This window comes from Polistes fuscatus, unplaced genomic scaffold (genome assembly GCF_010416935.1).
Source record: "Polistes fuscatus isolate 324 unplaced genomic scaffold, CU_Pfus_HIC Scaffold20, whole genome shotgun sequence".
Taxonomy (NCBI): Eukaryota; Metazoa; Arthropoda; class Insecta; order Hymenoptera; family Vespidae; genus Polistes; species Polistes fuscatus.
The window spans coordinates 465,252-491,019 of NW_025113097.1; the positions used below are offsets into that span (position 1 = coordinate 465,252).

The 25,768-nt window shown below is 33.2% G+C and overlaps 2 protein-coding genes across 5 annotated transcripts in view; one reads left to right on the forward strand and one right to left on the reverse strand.

Moving 5' to 3' along the window:
- Positions 1–25,768, reverse strand: part of LOC122517453 — a 69,025-nt gene that overhangs the window by 9,936 nt on the left and 33,321 nt on the right. For all 4 annotated transcript variants that reach the window (XR_006303862.1, XM_043635841.1, XM_043635840.1 and 1 more), the window contains 4 exons: positions 4,331–4,408; positions 2,229–2,410; positions 882–1,080; positions 205–311 (listed from right to left, as the gene is read on the reverse strand). Coding sequence is in view for 3 of the 4 variants with exons in the window: in XM_043635841.1 (XP_043491776.1) it covers positions 205–311; positions 882–1,080; positions 2,229–2,410; positions 4,331–4,408 (566 nt within the window). In the remaining variant the exon portion in view is untranslated. The remainder of the gene's footprint in view (positions 1–204; positions 312–881; positions 1,081–2,228; positions 2,411–4,330; positions 4,409–25,768) is intronic.
- Positions 16,131–25,768, forward strand: part of LOC122517451 (trichohyalin-like) — a 33,022-nt gene continuing 23,384 nt past the window's right edge. The window contains exon 1 of the mRNA XM_043635836.1: positions 16,131–16,437. The gene's annotated coding sequence lies outside the window, so the exon portion shown is untranslated. The remainder of the gene's footprint in view (positions 16,438–25,768) is intronic.

A 25,768-nucleotide genomic window follows, 5' to 3' on the forward strand; every position in this document is an offset into this window, starting at 1 on the left:
TTCTCAACGAGTTTCTATAGTTTCTTCGATCAAAAAATCCTCATTTATATTTTTATATTTATTTTTCTTCAAAGGTAATACTTGTTATATCCTTAGGGAGGAGTCAACCAATTTTCTCTATTTCTTTTTCTTTTTAGTATTTATTTAAAAGGAAAAAATCGGAGCAAGTCTATGATAGTTTCGTTAAATTTATTTTATACGCACCTTTAGAACACGAATAAGATTTCTTAGCCCTGTATACTTTTTCAGCAACCTGTACAGATCATTGGTCATATGGGTATTCTCCGTTTCGATCATTGCTGTAGTCAGACCTGCGTCAATGACATAATAGAACGAATTAATTAATTCCTAGGAAACTCGATTCTACATTTGTTTAGGCAATATGTACGAGCCATTTAATAATATTCAATATTTTTCTTTTCTTTCTTTCATAATAATCAATTGTATTATATACACACATATCGAGATGAATTAATATACGCGGGGAATTACAACGGAATAAGAATTATAATTACGATTGATTTGATATCATTATTGTTGATAATTGCACGATGATGACGCATCGAACGATAGCGAATTATTTTTTATTCTCAATTCAATTTCTCGAAACAAGTTGATTCAACAGTATTTCGCGCATATTTTCCTAATAATAAATGAAATTATCCGATAAACGTTTACCACTTATTTGACACTCACGCGCATATATATATTTTTTCTTTTCTCCAATTTTAATTAATCGAAGAAATAAAAATAGAAAGGATCATGAAAGTGGTAGACATTTTTTGTCCCTCTTTTTCCTCTCTTTCTTTTTATCTCTTTCATTTTCTACGTTTCCCCCGTTCATTTCTTTTTCCGTTCTCCCGATAATGGCGTTTACTCACCCTCGAGTCTCTCGATGCGTTCCCTTTTCGTCTCAGCTTCCTCCGCCAATCGTGCCGAGGTTTTCACGCCCTCTCCACTCTTGTGAGTCTTTTCCATGATGGAACAGGCACGCAGAACGAAGGCGAGCACCGTTTCTTGTTTCTCTTGCCTTGGTATATCCACCAGAGTCCAGTACTGCGTCTCTAGTTTGATCACATCCTGAGAAAAGGGACGAAAACCGCAACTACGGGGGTAAACCAGGTATATACCTATCTACTACTTATATACTGTTGAATGTATACGTGTTTTATGTACATATATATATATAAGAGTCAAAACCACATCACAAGCAACTTTGCGAGCTCGTCGAGAGATAAGGGTGAAAGAAACAAAAATTAAGGAAACTACTTGTCGCGTAACAATTGTTTGCAAAAAACATATATATATATATATATATACGCGTTGATTCGAATTAGAATATTCCCGTGTGCAATAGATATCGTAATCGTGCAAATGAAATTGCCAAGAAAAAATATATATAAGTACTATAAAATTTATATTTTAATATATATCGAAAATGTTTTATCAAAAATGCACACAGCTGGTGCTGGTGGTGCTACTGCCGCTGCTACTTCTAACACGAAATTACAGAATCGGGAGTATCGATAACGTCGATAACTTTTAAAGAAACTCGTATTACCTCGATAAAATGACATAGTAGTTTCATAAGAGAGATCTTTGAAAAAGGTATGCGAGAAGGGTAGGGAAAAGGGGTAGGGATAAGGGGTAGGACACGAAATTCCATGCGCGAAGTTAATTTCATGCTGGGATAGTTCACGTTGTATGTACGAGTATGGTTATATATATACGTGTATTCGCATATATATAGGTATTTCCCTTTAGAGGGAAAACGAGGGATACCGATAAGCGATCGTCCTTTGTTACTAGTCAGACCATAGACCCTCTCGGAATAGTAATCTTGTATCTTGGTAGCGGAACAATTGCAACGTAATTGTAGGTCCAAGAAAGTAAGAACGATAAATTGTAGAATATTTCATTCTATAAGATAATCCCTAATAATATAATCTTTTTACCGGGGTATTCCTTTTTTTCTTTTCTTTTCTTTTTTCAAACAGGAGCAGCTTTCGGTTTTTCGAATGGCAAAAAAATCTAATTAAAAATTTGTTTTTTTTTTTGGTAAAAATTAAGGGTTGTAGAGGAGGAATTAACCAAAGAAATAAGACTGAAAGTTATACCAAGATAGATGAAGTTACTTTTCAGAGAATAATATTGGAGAACCACGAGGAATAGAGACGTCAATGTCGAAAACGTATAATTACGAAGGGCTTCTATAGAAGTTTCCTCACCTTGATCATAACTTTCAGGAGGTTGTACCGTTGGAACACGTTACGGACTTGTTTACTGTTCGTATACTTGCACATAAGCTCGACGAGAGCGCGTTTAGCGGTGTCATAACTTCCTTCGAGACGTATCCTGACTATCCTCAGTCGTTCGTTCGTCTCGATGACCTCTTCCTTCGTTTGACCACCTGCGAGTGATAAGTTGGAAATTCGATAAACGATTGTCCACCGACCCTGTTCGCATGTGACTAAACTTCGCTTACTTTGACTATTATCAAAGTTTTAGAATATTTAGTTTCGAAATAATAGTTACAGTTTCCCAATGAATTTATTTTATTTTATACGATGCGTTCAAATGGTTGCTATTCATTTAACTATTTTTAAGATTTTCAATAATCAATTGTCCTCTATTCAAATAAATCTTGACGCAGTAATACTACTTCTGTTATAAATATTAATAAATCATATATATATTAATAAATTATATATATGATATTTTTATTTTACGAAAATAAATGAAATAGGAAATACTTGCTCCAGTAATTACTTCCATCTCAAACTTGGTACTGCTCGTTATTTAAATCCTAAGCAAGTTGAAATTTATTATCGCTGTATATCTGACACTATAAGTAACTATCGTAAAAGGTTTTAGGAAGAGAGTATAGTATTTTCCGGTTCGATACGGTAGGCGAACCCTTTAAATCGGTGCCGACGTAACTGCTTCTACGAAACCTAGTTTCGATTGATTCTCAATTAACTCGGCACCGAGATAGTAACGAAATTTGCCGACATAAATAAATCGGAACGCGTTGCTAGATAGATATACAACGATAAGCCCGACAGCTTGTACTTTTATTCGTTACGTCGAATTTATCCAAGATTGACTGTTTCCTATCGTTCCATGGCTTCCTCTCTGCAATCTCTTTTCGCCATTTTCGTTTGAACCTTTTTTAACCTTTACTTATATGCTCCAATAATTTCCATCATAATTAGAAAAAGTATCTTCGAGCGAATACTAATTGGGATAAGTAATATAGAAACCCGATCAACCTTTAATAATTTATTTATATTTCTAATAATTATTTCATTATAATATGATATCCTGTTTTGTCGCAGTTTTACGATAATTAATTATTTACTCTTTTGAATGAAACACTCATAAGGCAACGTGTGTTTTTACCCTCACGTGTATTTACACCTAGGTGTGTAGCAAGTGTACGCGCGTATAATCCTTTTTACATCTAAAGATTAAATTTGAACGATTCATTTTTAAAACTAAAACGAATCTACGCAAATTCCCTACAAATTCGATCAATGAGTTAATTATATCCAACGTTTTTGCGTGTTTTCGAAAAATAAATCTTTTACGGGGAACAAACTTACTCGTTATTGTTACACGCATACAGAGTAATGCATCTTTGTTACATTAACGTTGCATCGAATTGGCATGCCAGGAAGGAACGTGTTAATTAGATAGTGTTAATCTAAATTTAATAGAGCTAACGCGGCACGTAACATGTCGTTAGTCGAATCCTCCGTGCTCCCTTTCAACCCCTTTCTCACACCCCATAAACGAATAGATAGGACAACGTCCAGCAGGAGTTCTATTCGAGAGAAACTAACAACCTGTCTGCATTGGCTAAGAGCCAAACACTTATTTCCACCGATTGCTCTTATAAAACGTCTTTGAGATTCATTGGCTTGGATTATTGCATCTCGACGCGTATTAAATAAAATACCATGTTTTCTTCGAATTACTCGCAAGTCATTTCTCGAAATCGAGTTGACAAAATTAGCTTTTTCTTTTTTTTTATTTCAACGATATGAGTATATTTGTAATATTTTCAATGGAAATTATTTCTAAACGAATTTTTCCTTTCATTCATTTTCACTCTTTATAAAATAATAATATAATCTATGTTATATCCTTTGCATTTAACGGTTAAAAGAAAGATATATCGTAAATGACTGTTCATTCGACTGGTTACTGTATAAATACGTATGAATAAACTGTTTGTAGATTTAACGTTGAATATCAACGAATAAGCGCGAATATATTTGTACTCGGTTATAAAATATAGAAAAGTAAAGAATATCTATATACTCACTCGATGTTCCTTCATCCTTGACATCTTGAACGATCCTTCGTACACTTTGAGTAAATTTTCCCACGAGATTCGTTCCCGCTGAAAATAGATTCGAAGAAGAAAAATAATCGTTTCGTTCTCAAAAGGTATTTGTATTATATATAATATGTACTTAACTTCTATGCCTATATATATATCTGTACTATAAAGTGAATCCTGTTTAAGCAGATAAACCAAAGGACGAGTTTAAAAGTTCAATTTTCCGCGACGATCACAGTGTGTACACACATATCTCTTGGGACCCTTTAATATTTTGCTTTTATCCTCCCTCGCGAGAATTTTCATGGATTAACAACGTATGGCAGCTCGATTGATGACTAAAGAGGGTATGTACATAGATATTATATCTGCATAAGTACGTATATGTGTCTACGCGTGCGCGCGCGTGTGTATATGTTTGTACTATCAAAGTATTTACTTTAATCGAGACGGTGAAATACGATATCAGTTTGTCGCTATTCCTATGAATTGTTACTATAATGCAACGGCCATGAGAGAAAACACAAATAAATTTTTTTATTCGATAGCTCGCTTTTCTAACTTTTTGAATATTTGTATATTTTTATTTTGATTTCTCATTCCTGTAATCCGTTTATCGTTCTTTTTATACGCGTTATACAAGTATCTTTCGCGCCATCTCCCTTTTTATCCACGTGAAATCTGAAAAGAGGCCGATGCCAATGATTTTCCTCCTCCTCCTCCTCCTCCTCTTCTTCCCTTTCTCTTTACCGGAAACTATTTTTCTCCTTTTCAATCGAGACACGGAATTACCTACCGCGACGCGATAATCTTTCTTTCTCTCTCTTTTATCGTTCGTTGATCGATTCGATTTCGTAATTCGCCTAGGAAAGAATAAAACGAGGAAAAAAAAAGATAAAAATACAAAGTTATAAGCGAGAAATAGATATATAGAACGCGACTCGCATGAGCGATTATTTCCAACGGATAAAATTCCCGTTCTAAATAAAAAATATAAAATAATATAAACGAATAAATCGAGACAAAGGAGATTTCGGGAGTGAAGAATTTTCATTTAGATTCCATTCCAACAAAAAAATAGATGAAATCGAACGAAATATTCTTTCGATTTAATCTCCATCGAATATTATGCGAAAGAAATAGAACAAAAATAAGATAGTCTCAAAGAGGGAGAGAATTTTCTTTGAACGATCTTCTAATATTTTTGCTTTTGCTCTGGTGTTGTCTTTCTCTTTCTCTCTCTCTCTCTCTCTCTCTTCTACTATCTCGCTATTTCCATCTTTTTGTTTTTATCTTTATCTCTCGTTTCTTTTGATAAAAAGTAGAAAATCGGCGAGCTTAGAGGGGACAGTAGTAGAAGTCGAGTAGTAGTCAGACACGATCGCATTTGGCTGGAAGCCAAACGTAACATCTCAACGAAAAATGGGAGGAGAAACTTATATCCCTACTTCTTGAAAGAGTATCAAACACGCGCACACACAGACGCAAACATACGCGTAGAATTTGAGACCATTTTATTGTCTTGATCGCAAAAATCGTGCGATGTCATTCAACATTTCGTATACGTTTCAGAAAACGCGCTAGTGGATCCCTCACATTGAAATTCCCAACGTGTTTTCTCCTTTCTTTCATTCTAAAACACCCAACATATCTGACGACGAACGCGACAACGACGGTGATTACTCTTTTTTTTTTTTCAGGTTTCGCTTTGGCAAGCCGTGTACGTGCTCGAAATGAGGTTCTGAAACGGCACGTTTCTTAAATAAAACCGATTTTCAAGTGGCGGTAAAGCAACAAGCGATTTTTCCTTTTTTTTTATTTCTCAGTCTCTTATTTTCTTTCTAAGTAACGTCTAACTTTTCTAATACTTCTTCTACTTTCTTTTCTTTTCTTTCCTTCTTTATTTCTTTTTTTCTACTTCTTCTTCTTCTTCTTCTTCTTTATACTTTCTGGTTACTTTCAACGTTTTAACGAAATTCGATAAATTTCGTATTCGTTTGTTCGCACGTTTTTTGTTCTTCCTTTAGATAAATAATCGATAAACTTAATCTTCTCGAAATTGTACTTTCCTTTTTCGATCTCGAATGTGTATATAGATATGTGAATTATCCTACGTATACTCGAGCGTACATCTTTTCTACTTGCAATGATCGGCTTACTTACAGTACTTTACGTCTGACTAGATTCCTACGTATACTACTTAAAGCTGAAAACGAGTAATTCCTAAAAAGCACTTTTATGTACGTTTATTTTTTACGTCAGACTCTTACGCTATTTCACTTTTAACGATTCGGAAGGATACCTGGGTGAGAACGGTATTTTGATTTATGCTCGAGTAACAACAAATTATTCTATTATTATTATGTATGTAATTATAGTATTATTATTATTATTATTGAAAGTGGTCGCTAAATAAAGTTTTATATAAAATAAAAAAAAAGACAAGAAAAATAAGTATAAAATCGTTTAGCCGAATTGAATGTTCTCTTTTCTATTTTTGATGGTGGAAAGTAGGGAAAGCGTGGTCGATTGACGAGCAACTATAGGAATAGGGGAGAGAATGGTTAAACCATGGAGCGGATTTTGCCACTCGGATCAAACGTATCGACCACAACTCTGTGGCTCTTGTAGGTTGTGTGTAAGCAGTAACAACGAGGGTGTGGCCAGCCTATACTATCCTCAGTCGAACCTCTCTAATTCTAACACCTGCGAATGCGTATTCGCGACTAAACCGATATATGCGGGCGATATACACGTTCGCCAATTATTTTGCGGCTGAGTTTCTACCATCCATTCTCTCCAATGTCATACCCATCCTGAATTGTGAAAAAATACAACGAAGCTTTCATCGAAGAAACATTGTGTTTTTTTACACGATCATCCTACGATATGGCTTTTACAAAACTTTTCTTTCTTTCTTTCTTTTTTATTTGACTCCTAATGAAAACTTCTTTCCAAAAAGAAAAGAATTTTCGAAAAGAAATTCACTCGTATCCATTCCCTTTCATCCTTGTTCTTTCACACTCGAATCTTTTTACTCGACACGGTCCCAACATCCCTATTCGATTTGAAATATCTTCTTATTCTTCTTTTTTCCTCTTCCTTTTCTCTTATATATTTTTCATTTTAAATTTATTCAACAAGATTCTTTGATTCTCGTATATTAAAAGACACCTGTGTTTATACGCGCACATACGCATATTGTTCGATCACATTTTGTGGAATCAAAAATATAATACGTGTCTCGCGTTTCAATTTTTATCCGCGAATTTAATGAATAAATATATATTTTATTTCGTTGGATAATCTTATAAAGAAATTTTAATAATGGCATCTTCGTTCTTCCGAACACATATTTTCGTAAAAGATAGTCCGTCGAAAGATATGTTCTTTTTCAATAAGGATTATCTTTACCTCTTGGGATAAGAGGTACACGGTAAAAAAAGAAAATGAAAGTTATAGTCGATAATATAATAACGATATTGTACTTACAAACGTGAAAAAAGGAAATCAAATTGCGAGAGATTTTCGATATTTCATTGAATTCTTTATAAGAATTTATTACAGATAATTGAAATATTTTCTATCGAACGATTTATCTATAAAAGAAAATTACGTATAATATAAATGCATATATTATTTTCTCAAAATAAGAATATATAATATGAATAATAATATATAATACATAATTATTATTATGTATTGTATTACTTATTGTAAAAAAATAATTGTAATCCGTAATTAAAAACATTTAAAGAATAATTTTTAGTTAAACATACATTTCTCAAATGACTCGGATAATTTGAATTATCACGGTTCACATATATTTGTCATTCGTGATAAATTTGAAAAAATATGAATAATTCTCGAATATAATATACTTGCATTCGCTGAATGAATAATCGATAAACAAATAAATAAGTCATTTTAATGATCTCGCGCGTGCTAGCTGTCAATTGCATACGATCAATGACAAATACGGATTGCAATGTTCGTGCGAAAGCTCGCAATTGTTTCATACGATTTAATAGGTTTTTGGTCGCGACGCGACACGACCAATCATGATGGACTATTAAAAAAGGATTATGAAAACGATCGGAATTATATCAGGATAGGCAGCTTATGTTCTCGGTACAATTAAACATTGTATCGCGATGTTTCAAAGTAAAATAATAAATGCAACAATATTATTTTTATACCAAAGACAAAATAACGCGTTTTTAAAAAAGACATTTTCATTTGTTTCCAAAATATTGACGATTCTTTAAAGCTAATAGTAAATTAATTTATTATTATATAACACTAATTTGTGTTTTCCCGTTTGCATGCATACTTTTTCAATTTTCGGAATAAAACAGCAGTAACATTAAATATTGTTTTTTCCTTTATCTATAAGGAAAATTGTCGATTCGAATGCTTCGAAATTTGTCAAGGTAAAATCTAATATGAAATTTAGCTTATTATTATTACGAGATACCAGTTCGTCTTTCTATTTGCATATTTTGTATTGGTCTATGAACAATATAGACGACTCGAAGTTAAGTTAAGAGAAGTTACCCTTTTGGAAATCTTGGTGGTCGCAGCTGGTACAACGACGAGCTTTGTTTCATCAAGTCGGCAAGAGTTAAAGTGGAAACAAAAGCTTTTGGTTGCTCTCTTACTCTCTTTCTATCTTTTTCGTTCGATGCTTTTAAAGGATATTCTCAAAAGACTGAAGAAGAAGAAGAAGAAGAAGAAGAAATGCCTATGCAAATGCAAACGTTTCTTTGGAGAATTTCAAAGCGAATTTACGAATCTATTATACTATAATACTATTCGCGATAACTATAGTTGGAAAGTGAGCGACTATTTCCTATTATATGCGTTACCATCGTTAAACTTATTGTTTTATGATACCGAAAATGAATGATTGTAGACGATCGATCATGCCGTAAATTTGAAATTGCTTTGGCGCGCATCGTAAATACCGACAAACTTCGTGGCGTCGTTCGGAAAAAATTCACTCCCATCGCATTTTCCCAAACGCGCCAAAAGAATTACAAGATTTACAAGAAATTACAAGAAATTAAAATTAGGATTAACCCATCGCGCGGTTCCGAATAAATAATTCTGAATAATGGTCTCAAAACTGATATTATTTGTAATGAAATGTTTGTAAAAGAAGAAAAACTGTAATAAGAAATAAGTGTCGCGAAGCAACGGTGTGCTGTCTATCTCTCTATTGTAATTATGATATAAATCCGATTTTAATTACGAGAAGAGACAGATTCTTCATTTCCTACAGCGACGTATTTTAAAAAGAAGAAGAAATAGAAGAAGAATAGAAGTCTCTTTGTACCAGAGTAATGGATAGAAGGAAAAGATAACTCAAAAGGACTCCTTCTTCTTCTTCTTCTTCTTTTACCACCCCTACCACCACCATAGAAAATTATTATATTCTTTTGTTCGGCTTTGGTGTTGGTAGATTCTCTTCTTTCACTTATCACTGAAGGAAATCGTAAAGCAATGCAAATTTTCCAGTGATGTTTTACTACTACGAGCAACGATATCTTCCCCCTTTTCAATTATAACGTCGACCTTTTCGATGTTCATTTATATAGCTCGATTTTTGTTCTTTTTATCGGTAACAGTGTTTACTCTATTTACACGGAATAAAAGAAAAGGAAAAAGGGCCAACGCGACACCGAATGATTATCGTCGTTAATTTCTTATCGAAGTTGTTCGACACATTTTGTTGTTCGTCTTTTAGGATTGAAAATAATGAGAAGAAGTAGGTGGGAACGATCGTACACTTAACTTGAAACATAATACCTACAAATTTACTATCTAATTACATGGTGTGTTGAGAATCGATCGTTTTCTCGCTAAAGGCAATTCGCGAGATCTTTCTACAAAAAAAAAAAATAAAAAAACGAAACGCATAAAGAAAGTGCGAGAGAAATAATTCGGCGTTGCGCATTATACGTACTCACCAATCTTACTCGTGTAAGTATTAATAGCGAACGTAGAAAAGCACTCAATCTATGCTCGTTAGACGAAGAATGAACGAGTATTCGTTCTTTCAAATTAATCGCTTCTGCAATATTTCTCTCTCTCTCTCTTTCTCTTTCTTTCACTCTTAGAATTCATTTTATCTAATAGCTCCTACGAACCAAGTCATTTATCAATTTTTTTTTCTATATATTATATCTTTCTTCTTTTTTTTGAAGTTATGTTTTTTTTTTTCTATTTCTCCGATAGTTAAAAATGTCATAACGATCGAGTATAATAATGAGAGTCTTTGAGTGACGAGCACGAAAGAGAGAGAGAGAAGATCTGTTCTTTCATATTTTATCGCAATTTTATTTCGTGATGTCATCCTACTTTAACTTTGATCTCCCATTGATTCTTTTCTTTCTGAGAAACATATGACGCGGTGGCGTCATTTTAAATCATCTATGATGCTTTGGAAAATACAAACTGTTTAATAATCATGATTGAATTTATTGTATAAGATCGTTGATTATTAATGAAGTAAACGGTGCACGCAATGCGACGACACGCCTTGAAAATATTTCAATGCAATCGAGAACAATTCGAATAGTAAAGTTAAAAGGTGCGACCTGTATGCAACGTAAAAAAAAAAAATAAAAAATAGTAAGGGTACAAATTGTTACCTTTTTTTTTTATCTCGTCATTCCTATCCTTTTCTCTTTATCGTTATATAATAGAAGATTAATGTATTCAATAATTTATTAAGTTATTAACGTAAATTTCACCCAGAGATCTGCAACCCTCCCCACACACATGCATAGACATTTATACAAACATTTATACTCGTAAACGTTGTGACTTTTTTAGGATCAATTTAATGGTACCTTATTTTCTTCCCGCGGGAGTTATCGTAGCAAACAAAAGACTTTTATTATAATAAAAATCCAATTTTTATGTTAATACGTTGTGATGGAGTGAGTGAATGAGTGAGAGAGAGAGAGAGACGTATATTAATACACACATAGGTAAGAGAAAACGAGCGCGTAAAAGTGCACACGAGTAGCAACCGATCCTTCCGCACAGATTTCCTAACAATTTTATGGGACCGTACTAAAATGCAAATGTTATTGCTACCTGTAAATCACTGGAACCTCGAGGTGCTTGGATCGATGGAGAAAAAGAACGAACAGGAGAGGAACCTTTAAAATAACGAAGCTTGCCCTCGTTTCTTTCCTGACATACACAAAAAATATTGTTTCTAAGGAATAAAAGAAATACGAAAATACGAGTGTGCGTGTGTGTGAGAGATAGCACAGTATGTAGATAGTACAAGATTGAGATGCAACAATTCGTAAATTTTTTTTTTCGAATATTTCTATTGCGTGTTCCATTTAATTTATTAAAATAAAGTTAATATGAAAATAAGAAAAAGAAGGATTTTCGACGTAGTGTAAGAAAAATTCATGGAGCAATTAGTTATGGCGATCTTCGGTACAAGAGTCTCTTACGGAAAGTCAAGTAGAATGGTTTGGTCGTATGAAAAAGGCCAGAGTGCTTAATTAAATTCCGCGAATTGCTTCCGTGCCGTGACAAGAGCTTTCGGGTCGGTGCGTCGTTATATGTGGAAGAATCAAAAAATCTTTCGCGCACGAGAAAAAGAACCTTTTTTTATTTATCATATTTAGAACGAGAAAAAAATCCAAATTTCTAATATATTTAATTAGACTAATGAAAAGATAATACAAGTTGGTTTACGAGTTGACAAAATTTCAACTAAATAATATTCAATTTCTCCTAAGAATATTTTATCCACCGTGTAGAATTATATACGCGTATAAATCACGAAAAACATGACCAACGCTTGCAATTAGTGAGCATTCAACGTGGTTACATATCATTACAGTTATAAGTTCCTCAAATAAAATTACCCTGAAATGTTTTGAAAAAGAAAATAATGAATGTATAATATTATATTATCGATACTTTTAACAAAATGAATATTTTAATAACACGAAAGACAAGAATAAAGCGTGCCAGTTAATGCGGTTGCATCGTTATGGGGTTTGTTCGCCATCGAACAGAATCTATCTTGTATGCTATATTTGGTATGTGCTATATTTACTAGATGCAAGTTCAATGACTTATACTTCGATTCTAGCTGATATTAGCGGTAAAATGATTGCTATCAGAACGTATATGTACCATCTATGTAATACATACTTACATAACTACGTTTCTCTTACATCAACACACGTCGGTTCCTCTCGTCGGGAACTTAATTAAATTCTACCTGCCGATTGGAATGAAGTTTTTTTTCTCTCCGTCTTTCATTTTCATTCCTTCTATCTATCTTTTTCAATGTCGTTACTGAATATCGACTCGTGTCTCGTACGTTAACGTTAGTACGTGGCCACTGGTTGGATGGATAACACTTGAAAAGAAAATCAAGTAAAAAATTGCTACTCTCCAGTAACTGGGATTTAGATTGAGTGGCTTCGTATAGATCTTATCTTTTCTTCTCCAAACGAAAAATCACTTCATTATCGGTGATCCCTTATTTCTTCTAAGAATCATTTCTTCTTTACTTTTCTCGGGTTTCTTTATCCTTCTTTGGGATACATAATATATTCCGACATTTCATATGCGCCAACCTAATATATAATATATTAATTCGATGAAAATGAATAAATTGACACGTGCTAGATGTAAAAGTTGTTACCTAGAATGGAAAATAAATCCTTAATTCGAATTATATATTAACAAATATATTTATATATTTACTTCTTTACTTATATACTAGATATTGGAAGTTGTATTTATTTATCGATCAAAAATCGAATCTATTTAAAAATTACTATTCGAATGAAAAAGTAAATTCCTGATTAGTGTAGGAAGCGAATGACTAATAAATCAAAGTACGTATGTTGAGTTATATCCTTGTAGATATACTATTGAAGGAAGTCGCGATAAAGTTAAGTACTTGGAAGTAAGGAGGAATTTTCGATACGATGAGTGTCGTTGGAAAGCGAATAATCCTTCCTCCTCTCGCTCCCTTTCTGGTTTGCTCTTTCTCTTGATCTTTCGGTAAAACCTAATCTAAGATCTAAATTTGCTTTCGTGCGAAAATCAGACCGGAAAGGAGTATTAATCATATTCCGTTCGCACCAGATCTACTTCCTGAAATGATTCCAAGAGGAAATTTCGTACATTTGTAACGTCAATGCGTGATCAATCTTATAGATTAAAATGTAATATTAATTTAAAGAATATATATTTTGTATATTCAAAATATTTTAATATGTCAAATATAATGGTGAAAATATTATCGTATATATTATATACTTTGGTAGTATAGTAATTAAAATATAATATTAATTATTTCTATATAACGATAAAACACGATTATACTTATGTATCGTCATTACAAAAAACTTAGAAGCTGTGGAATATGCGTTAATGACATTATTATCGTTACTATTATAATGCGAAATGATTAAAAGCAGAGAGACACGACCGGTAACGAAGTAGGCCCTTTGCGTCCTTACCCTTTTCGTTCTTCAAATTATTACATTAAAGTCTCTTGCTCGCTTCATATAGGAATAAGTTAGCTTTTCTATAACGTAGCGACGAATTTCAACGAAAATATTGTTATCAAAGTTTTACCAAGAGGAATAGGGAAACATTAATGAGTACATCGAGCTCCTTCTCTCTTTCGATTCTTTCGTAAAGGGAAATAAATCGGGAAAAATCGTGTAAGAAAAAAAAAAACACGAAAGATATTTATCATCCCTCTCTTTTTCTCTCGAGGATTTCTTTTTCGAAAACTTGCTTGGAGGCCAAATTTTTTGGTCGTTTCCAAACGACGTCGATTTTCCCGCGAGTAAAAAAAGTCTGAAAAATCTTCCGGTCTTTGCTTTATCGTGGGTTATTTTTACAAAGAAATCGGTAAGAGAGAAGAAAGGAACTACGACGACGATAACGTCGGGCAAAAAGTCTTTCGGAAAAAAAAAAGAAAAGAAAAAACACACACACTCACTTTTTAGGCAGATTTTAAACTTATCAATGTATTTCCTACGCAAAATGACGCACCGGATGAAATTCTCGAAACAATGTTCCCTCCACTCACTCTTTTTCTCTCATATTCGGAGAAAATAAAAACTATAGTGATACCCGAGCGAGGAGAGAGAAATAAGGCTGGGAGAAAAAGAAAGAAACGGAAGATAATGGCAGACGTTATCGTTGCAACGAGATACCGATTACGGATAATAAGTTGCTAAACGAGACGAATAAATTCCATCGCTTTAATTACCGCGTATTAAAGTGTGAGAGAGAGAGGGAAAATGGTCGAACGATTTCTTCATTTAATTCGATAACATTTCGTTGCTCGCACACGTCAATAATTCTGGATACCGGATTGGATTAAAGTTTTCTGTTTGTTACAAATTACAAATGAATACAAATGAATGCAAATGAAAATTAGGAGATAAAACATCGAAGCGAGAAGTTGCATTTCCGAAAGATATAATAAGGAAAAGAGAAAGAAGATGAATTATTATATAAAAATATAAACTATCACGGAGATGAAAAATAAAGTAAACGTTTAACACTCAACACACCAAGGAGAAATGGATCGAGATAAGGTTTTATCTTGTTTTCTCTCTCACGATCATGGCCAAGCATAGAAGAAGGTTTGTTTCTAAACAAGAGCTTATCTATTAACGCGCTTTTTCTTTTTCCTTTTTTTCCCTTTTTATTCGCTTGTTAAGCTTTTCCAAAGTAAAGCAAACGTGCGAATCGTAAACGATCAAAATGTGCTTTTAAAAAATAATAATAAACGGCGTACGATGTAACCAACGTGCATATATTTAATAGGATAAGTGTTACAGACAATAGTAGATGTGCATGGATAATAACAGGTAAGGTATTTACCTACAGATTCTTAGTATGCGACCTTGATCTACTTTTTTACTGAAAATCAATTTCTTCTTTTCCTTTCTCATTCCTTATGAATTCTCATTAAAATTTGTATCGATTCCAAGATGATTTGTTTCAATTTAATTGGATGATTTCTTTCTTTTTCTTTTTTATTACTAATATATTTTAATACACGATGCATGTTGGGGAAATATTAGCAATTAAAAAAAAAAACACACGAATATGGTTCTGCATTTTACGTATGAATGCAAAAGAGAGAAAGAGAGAGAGAGAGAGACTGACGTGTGATTTGATATTTTCATATTCAAGCTCTGATAAACAATGCATGTGGAGCAAATATTAGAAAATGAAGAGAAACACGAAATAATATAGAATTTTTAATTACGTATAAATGCAAAAGAGAGGAGAGAAATAATTTTCTTTTTTTTTGGTCAATACATTCCAGATGTAAATAAGCGATGCAAGTTGAACAAGAATTACAAATTGAAACACAAAAAAAAAAAAAGAAAAACAAAATAATAGCAACGATTAACAAATGAAAATAAAAACGCGAAAAAGGATAGTAACTACTTTTGATAGTTAAACATAAATTACGTTAATTCGAAATAGAGGAAGGAGAGATCGGATTATTTGCGTGACAGCAATAGAGACAGAGACAGAGAGAGAGAGAGAGAAAGAGAGAGACATACATAGATGAATAGATAAATAGATAGATAGATAGATATAAAAGAGAAAGAGAAGGGTGAAGAAGGAAAGGCGGTCGGTGTATTGCGGTGGCAGGGGAATAATAACGAACACACACACACACACACACATACACGACGCGGCCCACCAAGAGAGGGAGAGAGAGAGAGAAGAGCTCGTCGACGCGAACGACGAGCCTTTATAAATCGCGAGGATGTACTCCGGTGTTGATCCAACGAACGTCATCGCGTCTACTGGCATCTTCTTCTATTGTGAATCTCTAGTGATAGTAAAAAAAAAGGTGTTGAAAAGTGCACGTGTGTTTGCTAATCCCTTTCGATCATCGATCATCATCTTAAAAACCTTAATGGATCGAAATTAAATTGATATTTTTACCTGATCTGTCTGTCTGTCTGTCTGTCTATTTGTCTATTTGTCGTAACAAGGAAAAAGAGGAAAGAAGGATCAACGAAAAGGATCTATTCGTCTACGCGTCAGTGAGTCCTATTCATTGAATTTTTTTTACTAAACCCTTCACACCCTAGAAAGTTTCTATTACAATTAAGTATATGAGAAATAAGAAAATCGTTTAATTAAGAGCAAAGCTCGTCACAATACACACATACACACACACACGACATACACGTATAACCCCTTTTTCATTTTATCTTCGATCGATCGGTTAGAAAACAGAGCGTGTGCTTTTTTTCTTTTCATCGATTATCACGGGCTTTGCTTTCCTTTCACGAAACCTTAAGAGCTTTTTCACCTTCTTTCCTAATTGGTCTGTGAACTCTTTCTTTTTTTTCCCTCCTCCTCTTCCTCCTCCTCCTCCTCCTCCACTCGAGGGAATTTTTTTTCCTAGTTTTTCTTTTTCTTCTTTTTTCTTTTTTTTTGTCGAGGAAAGAAAAATCTAAAAAAAGAACAAATATCGCTAGGCGTCGAAGCATCTCGCTATGGAATAAAATTCAATTAAAAACAACGAGAGAAAATAGAGAGTGGAACGTTTAAAAATTGTACGATCGTTTGAAATCGTCGTATTTCTAATTAATTATTACAGAAAAAAAAAGGAATTTTTCTCTACGAAAGTTCACGGAAGATTACGCGTGCATTATCTCACGATCAAAAGCTGTATCCATTAACTTCGTTTGATTACCATTGAAAATAAATTAAAGAGAAGATAATGAGAGTTATCTTCTTTAATCTAAGAGTTCTATCTCTCGTTCCCTTTGATCTATTATTATATCGACAATTAAGTAACAATATCTTTCAAAATATCGTAATGATTTATATATTACACTCTTACGACATTTACAATTAGCACGAGTATTCGAGAAAAATCTGTCTCTTCAAACTGACCGAGCAAATTGTTTTCTTATTTTAGTCACCGGAAAAGAAATAAAGAAAAGAAAAGAAAAGAAAAGATAAAAAAATAAATAAACCTAACAAGAATGGCAAAGAAAGTGTTTTAACGCGAAATCCTCTCTTTCTCTCTCTCTCTCTCATTCGTCGGATACGAGGATATCTCAAATTTGCTTTACGTCAATATCGTGGATGCTTGGATGTTCTCGTATTTCGAGACTGACGTCTCGAATTCGGCTCTTATTCCTCTAGCATCGCGTGACCTTAAAAAGAAAGAAAGAGAGAGAGGGAACGTTCTGACATCGAAAAGAAGAGAGAGAGAGAGAGATAAAGGTTCACGGCATCGATATATTCCGCTTAATTGAAAGGTCAACTTTTAACGATAAAATATGATTTTTTCATATACGTAAAGTATCTAACTCAAATGTCAATGTAGATTTGGATTTTTCATTCGTCCAATCAATCCAGAGAAAGATAAATAAATAATATTAATAAAACGTATCTCTTCTCTCTTCCCCAAATTTCAACTAAATGAATCGGAAAAAAAAGTTATACGAATGAAAATGAAGATGAAATCGTTGTATGTATATATATACACATACAAGTACACATATGTATATGTATATATCTACTACATAGTTTGTTAACGTCGAAGCGTATGCGTGTCTCATTTCGAATGAGGGTGGCAAGCATAGAGAACTCATCGTTACGAGGTCATTACGCGAATCGATGATTCGAGCAGCACGCGATCATAAATCGTCTCGCTCTTGCAATATCGATCTCGACATCCTGCCATTAGTGTCGCAGCTTTTGGTAGCTCCGTTACTGCCGGTGTTGCATCTACACCACCCATCTACACCACCCTTCTACGCAAAGCACAACACATACTTATATCCATACTCATCGACAATCAAATTTATACATAAGTGTATGGAAATTCATTTGATATTTTTGTTCTTAGATGTAATCGTACGATTATCCCTAACTCATATAGGAAAATACAGAGACACATAAACACATATCTGTAGGATTCGTGAAAAAATTGGGCCGTTGGACCGAGACTCGAACCCGGATCTTCCGCTTTCCGGGCGACTGCTTTTTAACCATTGAGCTATCCAGGGCCCACCGTCCAAACTTCTCACGAATGCCTATTTAAGTGTGTGCCTTGGAGGCGCTCGCGCATTCCACATATCTATATGCGTCTGTATATATAAAATGTATATATATAATAATACAAATCGATTTTTGATGCTTTTTATATTAAATCCTACGATTATCCTGGATTATATTAGATGAACATGTGCATACATATATGAATAGATTTGATGTTTTTTTTTTTTCCATTCAATCCTGCGATTATCCTGGGTTCGTATCGATAAACTCGCACACATAACACACACACACATGCGTATATATATTTATAGATTTGTTCGCACACGTCTCTGTATGTATTCGCGAGATGCATATATGAATTTTATTGATTTATTTTTGTTATATTAAATTATTCGATTACTTTCATTTAAATAAGTTAATGTACATAATATGTATTTGTATCTATTAAGGAACGCGTATATATATACACGTTTTTATGTGTATTCGTAAACGTATTATAAAGGAAGATTCGGCGATGCGGGAACGTGCGAAATCTCTTTTCGGTCTGGTGCTGAATATCGGCGAAGCGTTTAACGTTTCCGAGATAGTACGTGCCCGTACATACGCCTCTCGTGTTATATTATTTCCTTGAGTTACCTTGAACCATGCAACAGAAGTAAGTAAGTAATAGTAACAGTAGTAACAGTAGGTAGCCATCTGTTATTCATCGAACGTATAACCTACGTTTACCTATGCAATACCAACATATATGCACGTATATACAGTTTAAAGATTCTAACGAAAATCATAGCCGAATGATCAAAATATTCCTCGAAGAATAAATATTCAAAATGAATGGTTGTAGAGAGAGAGAAAAAAAATCTATTAACGAAAATGTTGCATTCGATAATGCGACTAACTTTCCAACGAGGTCGAATTTCATATTTTTTTTTCTTATTTTAAAATCGATAATAGAAACGTAAAAATCGACATAAAAAATGATCATTGATGTTTTCGTAATTATCGAGTTGTTCGAGTGTGAGAAGGTTAAAAAAGAAACGTCAAGAAGATGCGATAAAATAGTATAAGAGAGGAGAGTAACTATGATCTTTGATAAACAAGTTTTTCGCGGTAGATCGTACGTTACGTTGGCTTTGTAAAAAATAATATTCATGAATAGATATATTTGATCGGTATTTTTCAATATTTTCCTCAATATATATGAATATTTTGTTTCAGTATAAATCAAAATACTAAATATATCAGTATATATATATGAAAGAGAAATTAATTTATAAGCTTGAACATTAAGAAGAAATAAAACAAAAATCTATTTATCCTATTTCGAGAAAAATCATCATTAATTTATACGTTTCCTTTTTTAATCATTCTCTTTGACGATTTTCTTTTCATAGCGTGTAAAAAATATAAAAAAAAAAAAAGATGATAAAAAGAGTCGAGGAAAGGAGGCATTCATTGAGATAGGAAAAAATATTCTCTCTTTCGTCACTTCGGTTCTCTTTGATGGACAAAGTCGAGCATTTAAATGAGACCATAAACATACTACTCGCATAGTATATACGCTTCCTCTCATCATAGTTATTACTGTTAACATATTAACGCCTGGCTCGAACTAGTCACGATCTTCAATGACAACAACTATCGCCACTTCCAACTACCTCGACGACGAGGACGAGTTCCCGAGTAGTTCAAAAAGACGAGTGTTCGTTCAATGTGAATCTTAACCTTGCCAACGAAGTTAGTATCTTTTTAAACGCTGGGTATAAGCTTCCAATGACGCAAAAAAATGTCGTAGATTTATAACGGTCGGGGCAAGTGCACACTGTTTTAACATGATCGTCGTCGCAATTAGAAATAAACATACCAATCGTCATCATCATCATCATCAACATTTTTATCCTTCTTTAAATGTATCTTTCATTCCTTTTTCTCAACATGGATTGTTTCATTATTTTTGATTCTTTTTTCTTTGTAATGGAACAAGAAAAAAAGAATCATTTTCTATTATAACGCAAAGTCCACTTTAAAAACAACGTTGAATGCGAACACACAATATGTGTACTTTGTGCTCGATCATTTCAAAGATCCGGTCGTTAGCGAAATTATTACGCGGAACAACCATATCCTCGTTCACTTGATTTTTGTCTTCTTCTTTTATCATTCTCATTCTCATTCTTATTCTTATCCTTTTTCTTCTTCAAATCTATCCGACTATTATTTTAATTACCTTGTCGCGCCGAGTTTTAACGGACTCGTGTCAGCGTACACGAGACCATTCCTTTTTCTCTTCATAAAATAATTCATTTATATATACGTTTTATTTTTTACATTGGAAATGTACAAAAAAAAAAAAAAACACGTTAGAAAGGAATAATCTCGATTATTATCGATACATCGAGTGTTTTATCGCACCCTGTGTGTATTATTGCACGTGACACGAATAAATGAACAAGTTTTAATAAAAATAATGTTTTTTTAATATTCGAAACTATTTCTATTTGTGTTTTAACATTCTATTATTCCTAATTCATTGTTTTTAATCACGTAATACGAATGATCATCTCCGTTCGATAATAATAATAAACATCACAGAATACGGTACATTTTAAAAAGAATTATACTATATCTAGTGTAACGATAAGTATTATCAAAAGAATAAATTGAAAACATTTTCAAGATGTTTGTTTATACAAACATATGCAATTCGATGGATATAATCATTCGAGATACGTTTAAACAGATACTAATGAGAATATAATAATAATAATAATAATATAATAATAATGAGAATAAATAAAATATGATTTGCTTAGTTGAAAACCCGAAAAACCGGTACACCGAAAAATTGGCACATTGTACATTTATTTTAATAATTTCTTCTCTTCTTTATAATTTCTTTATATATATATATTTACGTAAGTACTTCTTTATACAAAGAGATAGAGAGATATATAGATAGATAGATAAAAAGAAAAAAAGAGAAAGAGAGGTCAACCGGGGACCTGCAGGTTGTTTTTTTACTCACTTTGTTGCCAACCAAAAAATCCGCACTTATTTGCAACTCGATAAATAATAACTACTAATTCTAATTACAAAAAATAGGGAAAGAAATGGAAATAAAAGTGCGAAATAGAGAGAGAGAGAAAGAGAAAGAATGTTTATAATTATACGCAAAACTACGCGGCTTGTCCAGCGCATTTTTCTGACGCATATAAAACACCTTTGACATATGCCCGTGATGCGTTCAAGCTGAATAGACTGGCTTATTATCGCGTTTATTCGACAACAAGGTCAATTCGAGCGATAATAGATCGACATTCCGCTGTTTGGATCGAACTATGCTATATCTCTTCCTCTCTCTCTCTCTCTCTCTCTCTCTCGTTCTTTTGATTTTCACGTTATGCAATATCACATTTCGAACTAAACCATTAAGAGAAATTTAATTATGCATGGAATACTTGTTTAGAACACGAAAAAGAAAAAAACCAAAAGGGAAAAGATAGAGGAGAATGAAATTCGATTTAATCGAACGAGAAAAAGGCGGTGCTTTTGGTTGGCAATAAAAAAAGAAAAATAAATAGAAGGCCGTCTATCTTTTAAACGGATACCTGCTTTAGCGCGATTACTTATCGAAACTTTTGATTTGGTTTGAAACTATCTAATTGTAAAATAAAATTAAAAGGAACAAAAATAAAAAAAAAAAGAAATATAATCGATAGTAGTTTCGTTGGTTCGTTCATTCGTACATAAAAGCGAGACGGTAGATCAGATTTATTTGAATGTTTCGATCGAGTACGTGTATGTGCCTAAAAAAGCTAGCTTAACGTTCGTTCTAATGAAAAACGAAAACTAAGGGCGCATGAAAGAGGGCCGAGAATGAGAGGGAGATAGAACATAATGTCAATTCGGTGAAACCGCCAGAGGCATGAACCGCTTTTGGAGACTGAAAGCGACGTAGGAAGAATGCATTCGATTCTCGCACAAACACACACACACACCTACATACATGCATACATACACAAGCGCACGCGTAGAGATTAATCTACACTAGAAAGCGGTTTATCGACGAGCAAACGTCTAGCCGAACGAATGTTTAAAATTTTTCAGCCTCAGTATTACCTGTAAAATTGACAATAAATTTCCAACGCATCGGTTAAATCACATTTTCATTATTTTTCTTTGCTTTACACACTCGCGAGAAGGAGAGTATTCAAATGTCGTGAAAAAAAAATCGATTTAAAAAATTAATACGCGTTGATTACATTTATTCTATAGAGTAATCTTATCGGATATTTTTATTTAAAAATAAAAAAAAATAACAAGAGGGGTAGGAACGATTCTAATATAAAAAAGTTTAGCTCGAGTAATGTATATTTCTATGAATAGAATTTTCTTTGGAGAAAATCAAAATTAAATGTTGCAGACGTGAGTATTATTTTTCACATTGATGGATATAATTATTTGTCAAATATATTTTTATAAGATGCAATAGAATATTCAATTATTTACCGCGTTTATTGTCAATTTCGCAAAATAAATAGCTGACATGCTTAGAGATGCCTGGAGTAAGGAATAAATTCGAAATTTGTTTTTCTAGATTTATACAAAAACAAGCCCTACGATCAATCACTAAATATACATATGTGTACATAGATATATATATAAATTTGATGAGAATTTACGTTCAACCGATCGAGCAATCAATTTATGCGAAAAATGTCAAAGAAGAAAAAGAGAGAAAGATAGAACGATAAAAAGACCTCCGGCGATTGAGTTTCGTCGTGGGTGTCTACGCACGCACACAGACACCCGTTACTTTTATTTATTTATATTTATCATTTCTCTCTCTATCTATCAAGTTCATTCGACTCGTCACGTCGTCGTTGAATCGCAAACGATTCGCGAGAAACATTTTCCACGTCGCTACTCTAAACTTTAATAACCATCGACGAATAATCTACAACGTGTACGAAATTTCTTTCCCTTTTTTTTTAATAATATTGCTTTATATCTTCCTATCCATCTCTTGCCTGTCACCTTTCATTGTTAAAATGCATACACAGAAATGTATTAGGTTGGTGCGTATGAAATGTCGGATTTTTAAGCGAATATTTAAAACTGCATATCTTTTTTCAAAAACTATTTATTTAATGAAAATATGCTGAAATTGACAAAAAATTAAAAAATTAAACATTTTTGAGAAAATCTGTTTTGTTGAAATGGCTGTCGACAGTACCACTATAAACGAAGGTTCACATGTAAGGAAAATCCGACATTTCATATGCACCAACCTAATATAATAGAAGGGGGTATAAGGGGTAGGTAGGATTGAAAGGAAGACAACTCAATTTCATACAAAAAGTATCTAACGCGTTGTTACGAATCGTACGACGAACAAATTTTCGACTATTTTATAAAAAAAGAGAGGAAGAAGAAGAAGAAAAAGAAGAAAAAGTGCTAAGAAGGTTTAGGTAGATGTGTTTATGCGCGAAGAAAACTCGATGTAATATGAAAGTGTCTAACACGAAGTTATGAATCGTACGATGAATAATTTTTCTGCTAGTTTAGAAAAAGAAGAAGAAGAAGAAGAAAAAAAGGAAAGAAGAAAAAAGAAAAAAGAAAAAAGAAAAAGAAGAAGAAGAGGAATGTTATCTTGCATCTAACTTTTGACTAACACTTTCAGTCAACTTCTGTAAATTTAAAAGATCTCTGAAGTATTCGCACTTTATGCGAGTTAGTATCTTTGAGAGTTTCTTCTAGCATAAATTTCAAGGGTAGATCGCGAATAGGGAAGATGGAACTCAAGGCGTACCTTAATATCGTTCCTGTACCTTAAATTCCAACGGCGCTTTAACACGAGTAATGGCGACGGAAGACGAATTCTTTTTCTTTTTCTTTTTATTTTCCCCTTCCCCTTTTTTCTTCTTCTTCTTTTTTTTTCTTTTTCTTTTTCTTTCGCGCAAGGCAACTAAATGATTTAATATCTCAGCAGTGTTTTTTTCGGTACTATTTAAAATAGGATACGTAATAAGCAAAAAGCTAGCCGACTTTCGCACACCTACGAGACACACAACGGAATATGCAATTTACGTTGGCAACGTAATTCACATACTTAAACGACGACGATATCTCTCTCTCTCTCTTTTTACTAACAAAGTGGAAAAGTTCACGCAGGACGAAAGAACAACGCCAATGGTCTCTTTACTACTTTTTCAAGGTTACAACAACACTTTGTCCTTTAAAAAAGATTCCCCTTTCTCGAGACTTTGGCGAATTGAAAAAAAGAGAAATAGAAAAACGAGGAAAAAAAATGGTGAACAAATAATTACGCGTTGGAAAGATTACGTATATACCTAAAATGATTTCGTTCGTTAACGATTATCCTCATTAGAATCTTTCGATTATGAAAAAGTTGAAGATAGTAATTTTTTTTTGTTAACGGAGTTCAAAAACCGGAAACATAGAAGATGCTGGCGGAAATCGTTATGTCATTTAAATCTAGATAAGAAAATAGTTCTTGGATTTTGGTCGCGTTACGGGCAAGTATCCCCGTCGCCTTGGCATCGTTTAAACCGTTATCCAGAACAAGCTGTGATGCCAACGGGAACAATAGAACGGAAGTGATATAAAATCGAGGGGGAAAAATATTCGGGGCCGACGTCCATCGTGTCGGAAGAACCTTGAAATATCTTCGCATATGTGTCTCATTAGTTTCTTTTGAAAAAACTATACTAATTATTCTCCCTTATTCTTTCTTTCTCTCTTTCTTTAGAATTATTCTCGAGGGACCTTTCGAGAATACCTTCGAGATTTTAGTTTCGATCATTTACATGTGTTTTTGTTAACTGGCAAATTTTTAATTATTTTATGTACATATATATAATATTTATTTATTTATTTATACTTTAATTAATTTTGTTTATTTATATTTATTTTATTTTACTATCAGTATTATATTTATGAACGAAATAAACTTTGAAATCCTGCATTTTAATAGAATATAATTCGCAACATTAATCCCGAATTATTTGAAGATATAAATTTGAAACGATCTCTCGCGGGTTTTTTCTTTCTTTTTATCGAATCTCAGGAAAGTATATTTTTATCGGCCTTTGATTTTCTCCAAAGTGGTATCGATCAAATGAGGAGAGATATCATTTAGACAAAGAAAGCTCGTGACTTTCAAAAGCTCGGAAGTCGGACAGACTCAATGACGCCTATTTCTTCTTCTTCTTCTTCTTCTTTCTCTTTTTTATCGAGACTTCTCACTTTCAGAACGTCCGTTAACTGCTTTTATCGGAAAGGTTTCACATTACTCGCTTGGTATCCGATATTCAAGAAAACGAGTCACCT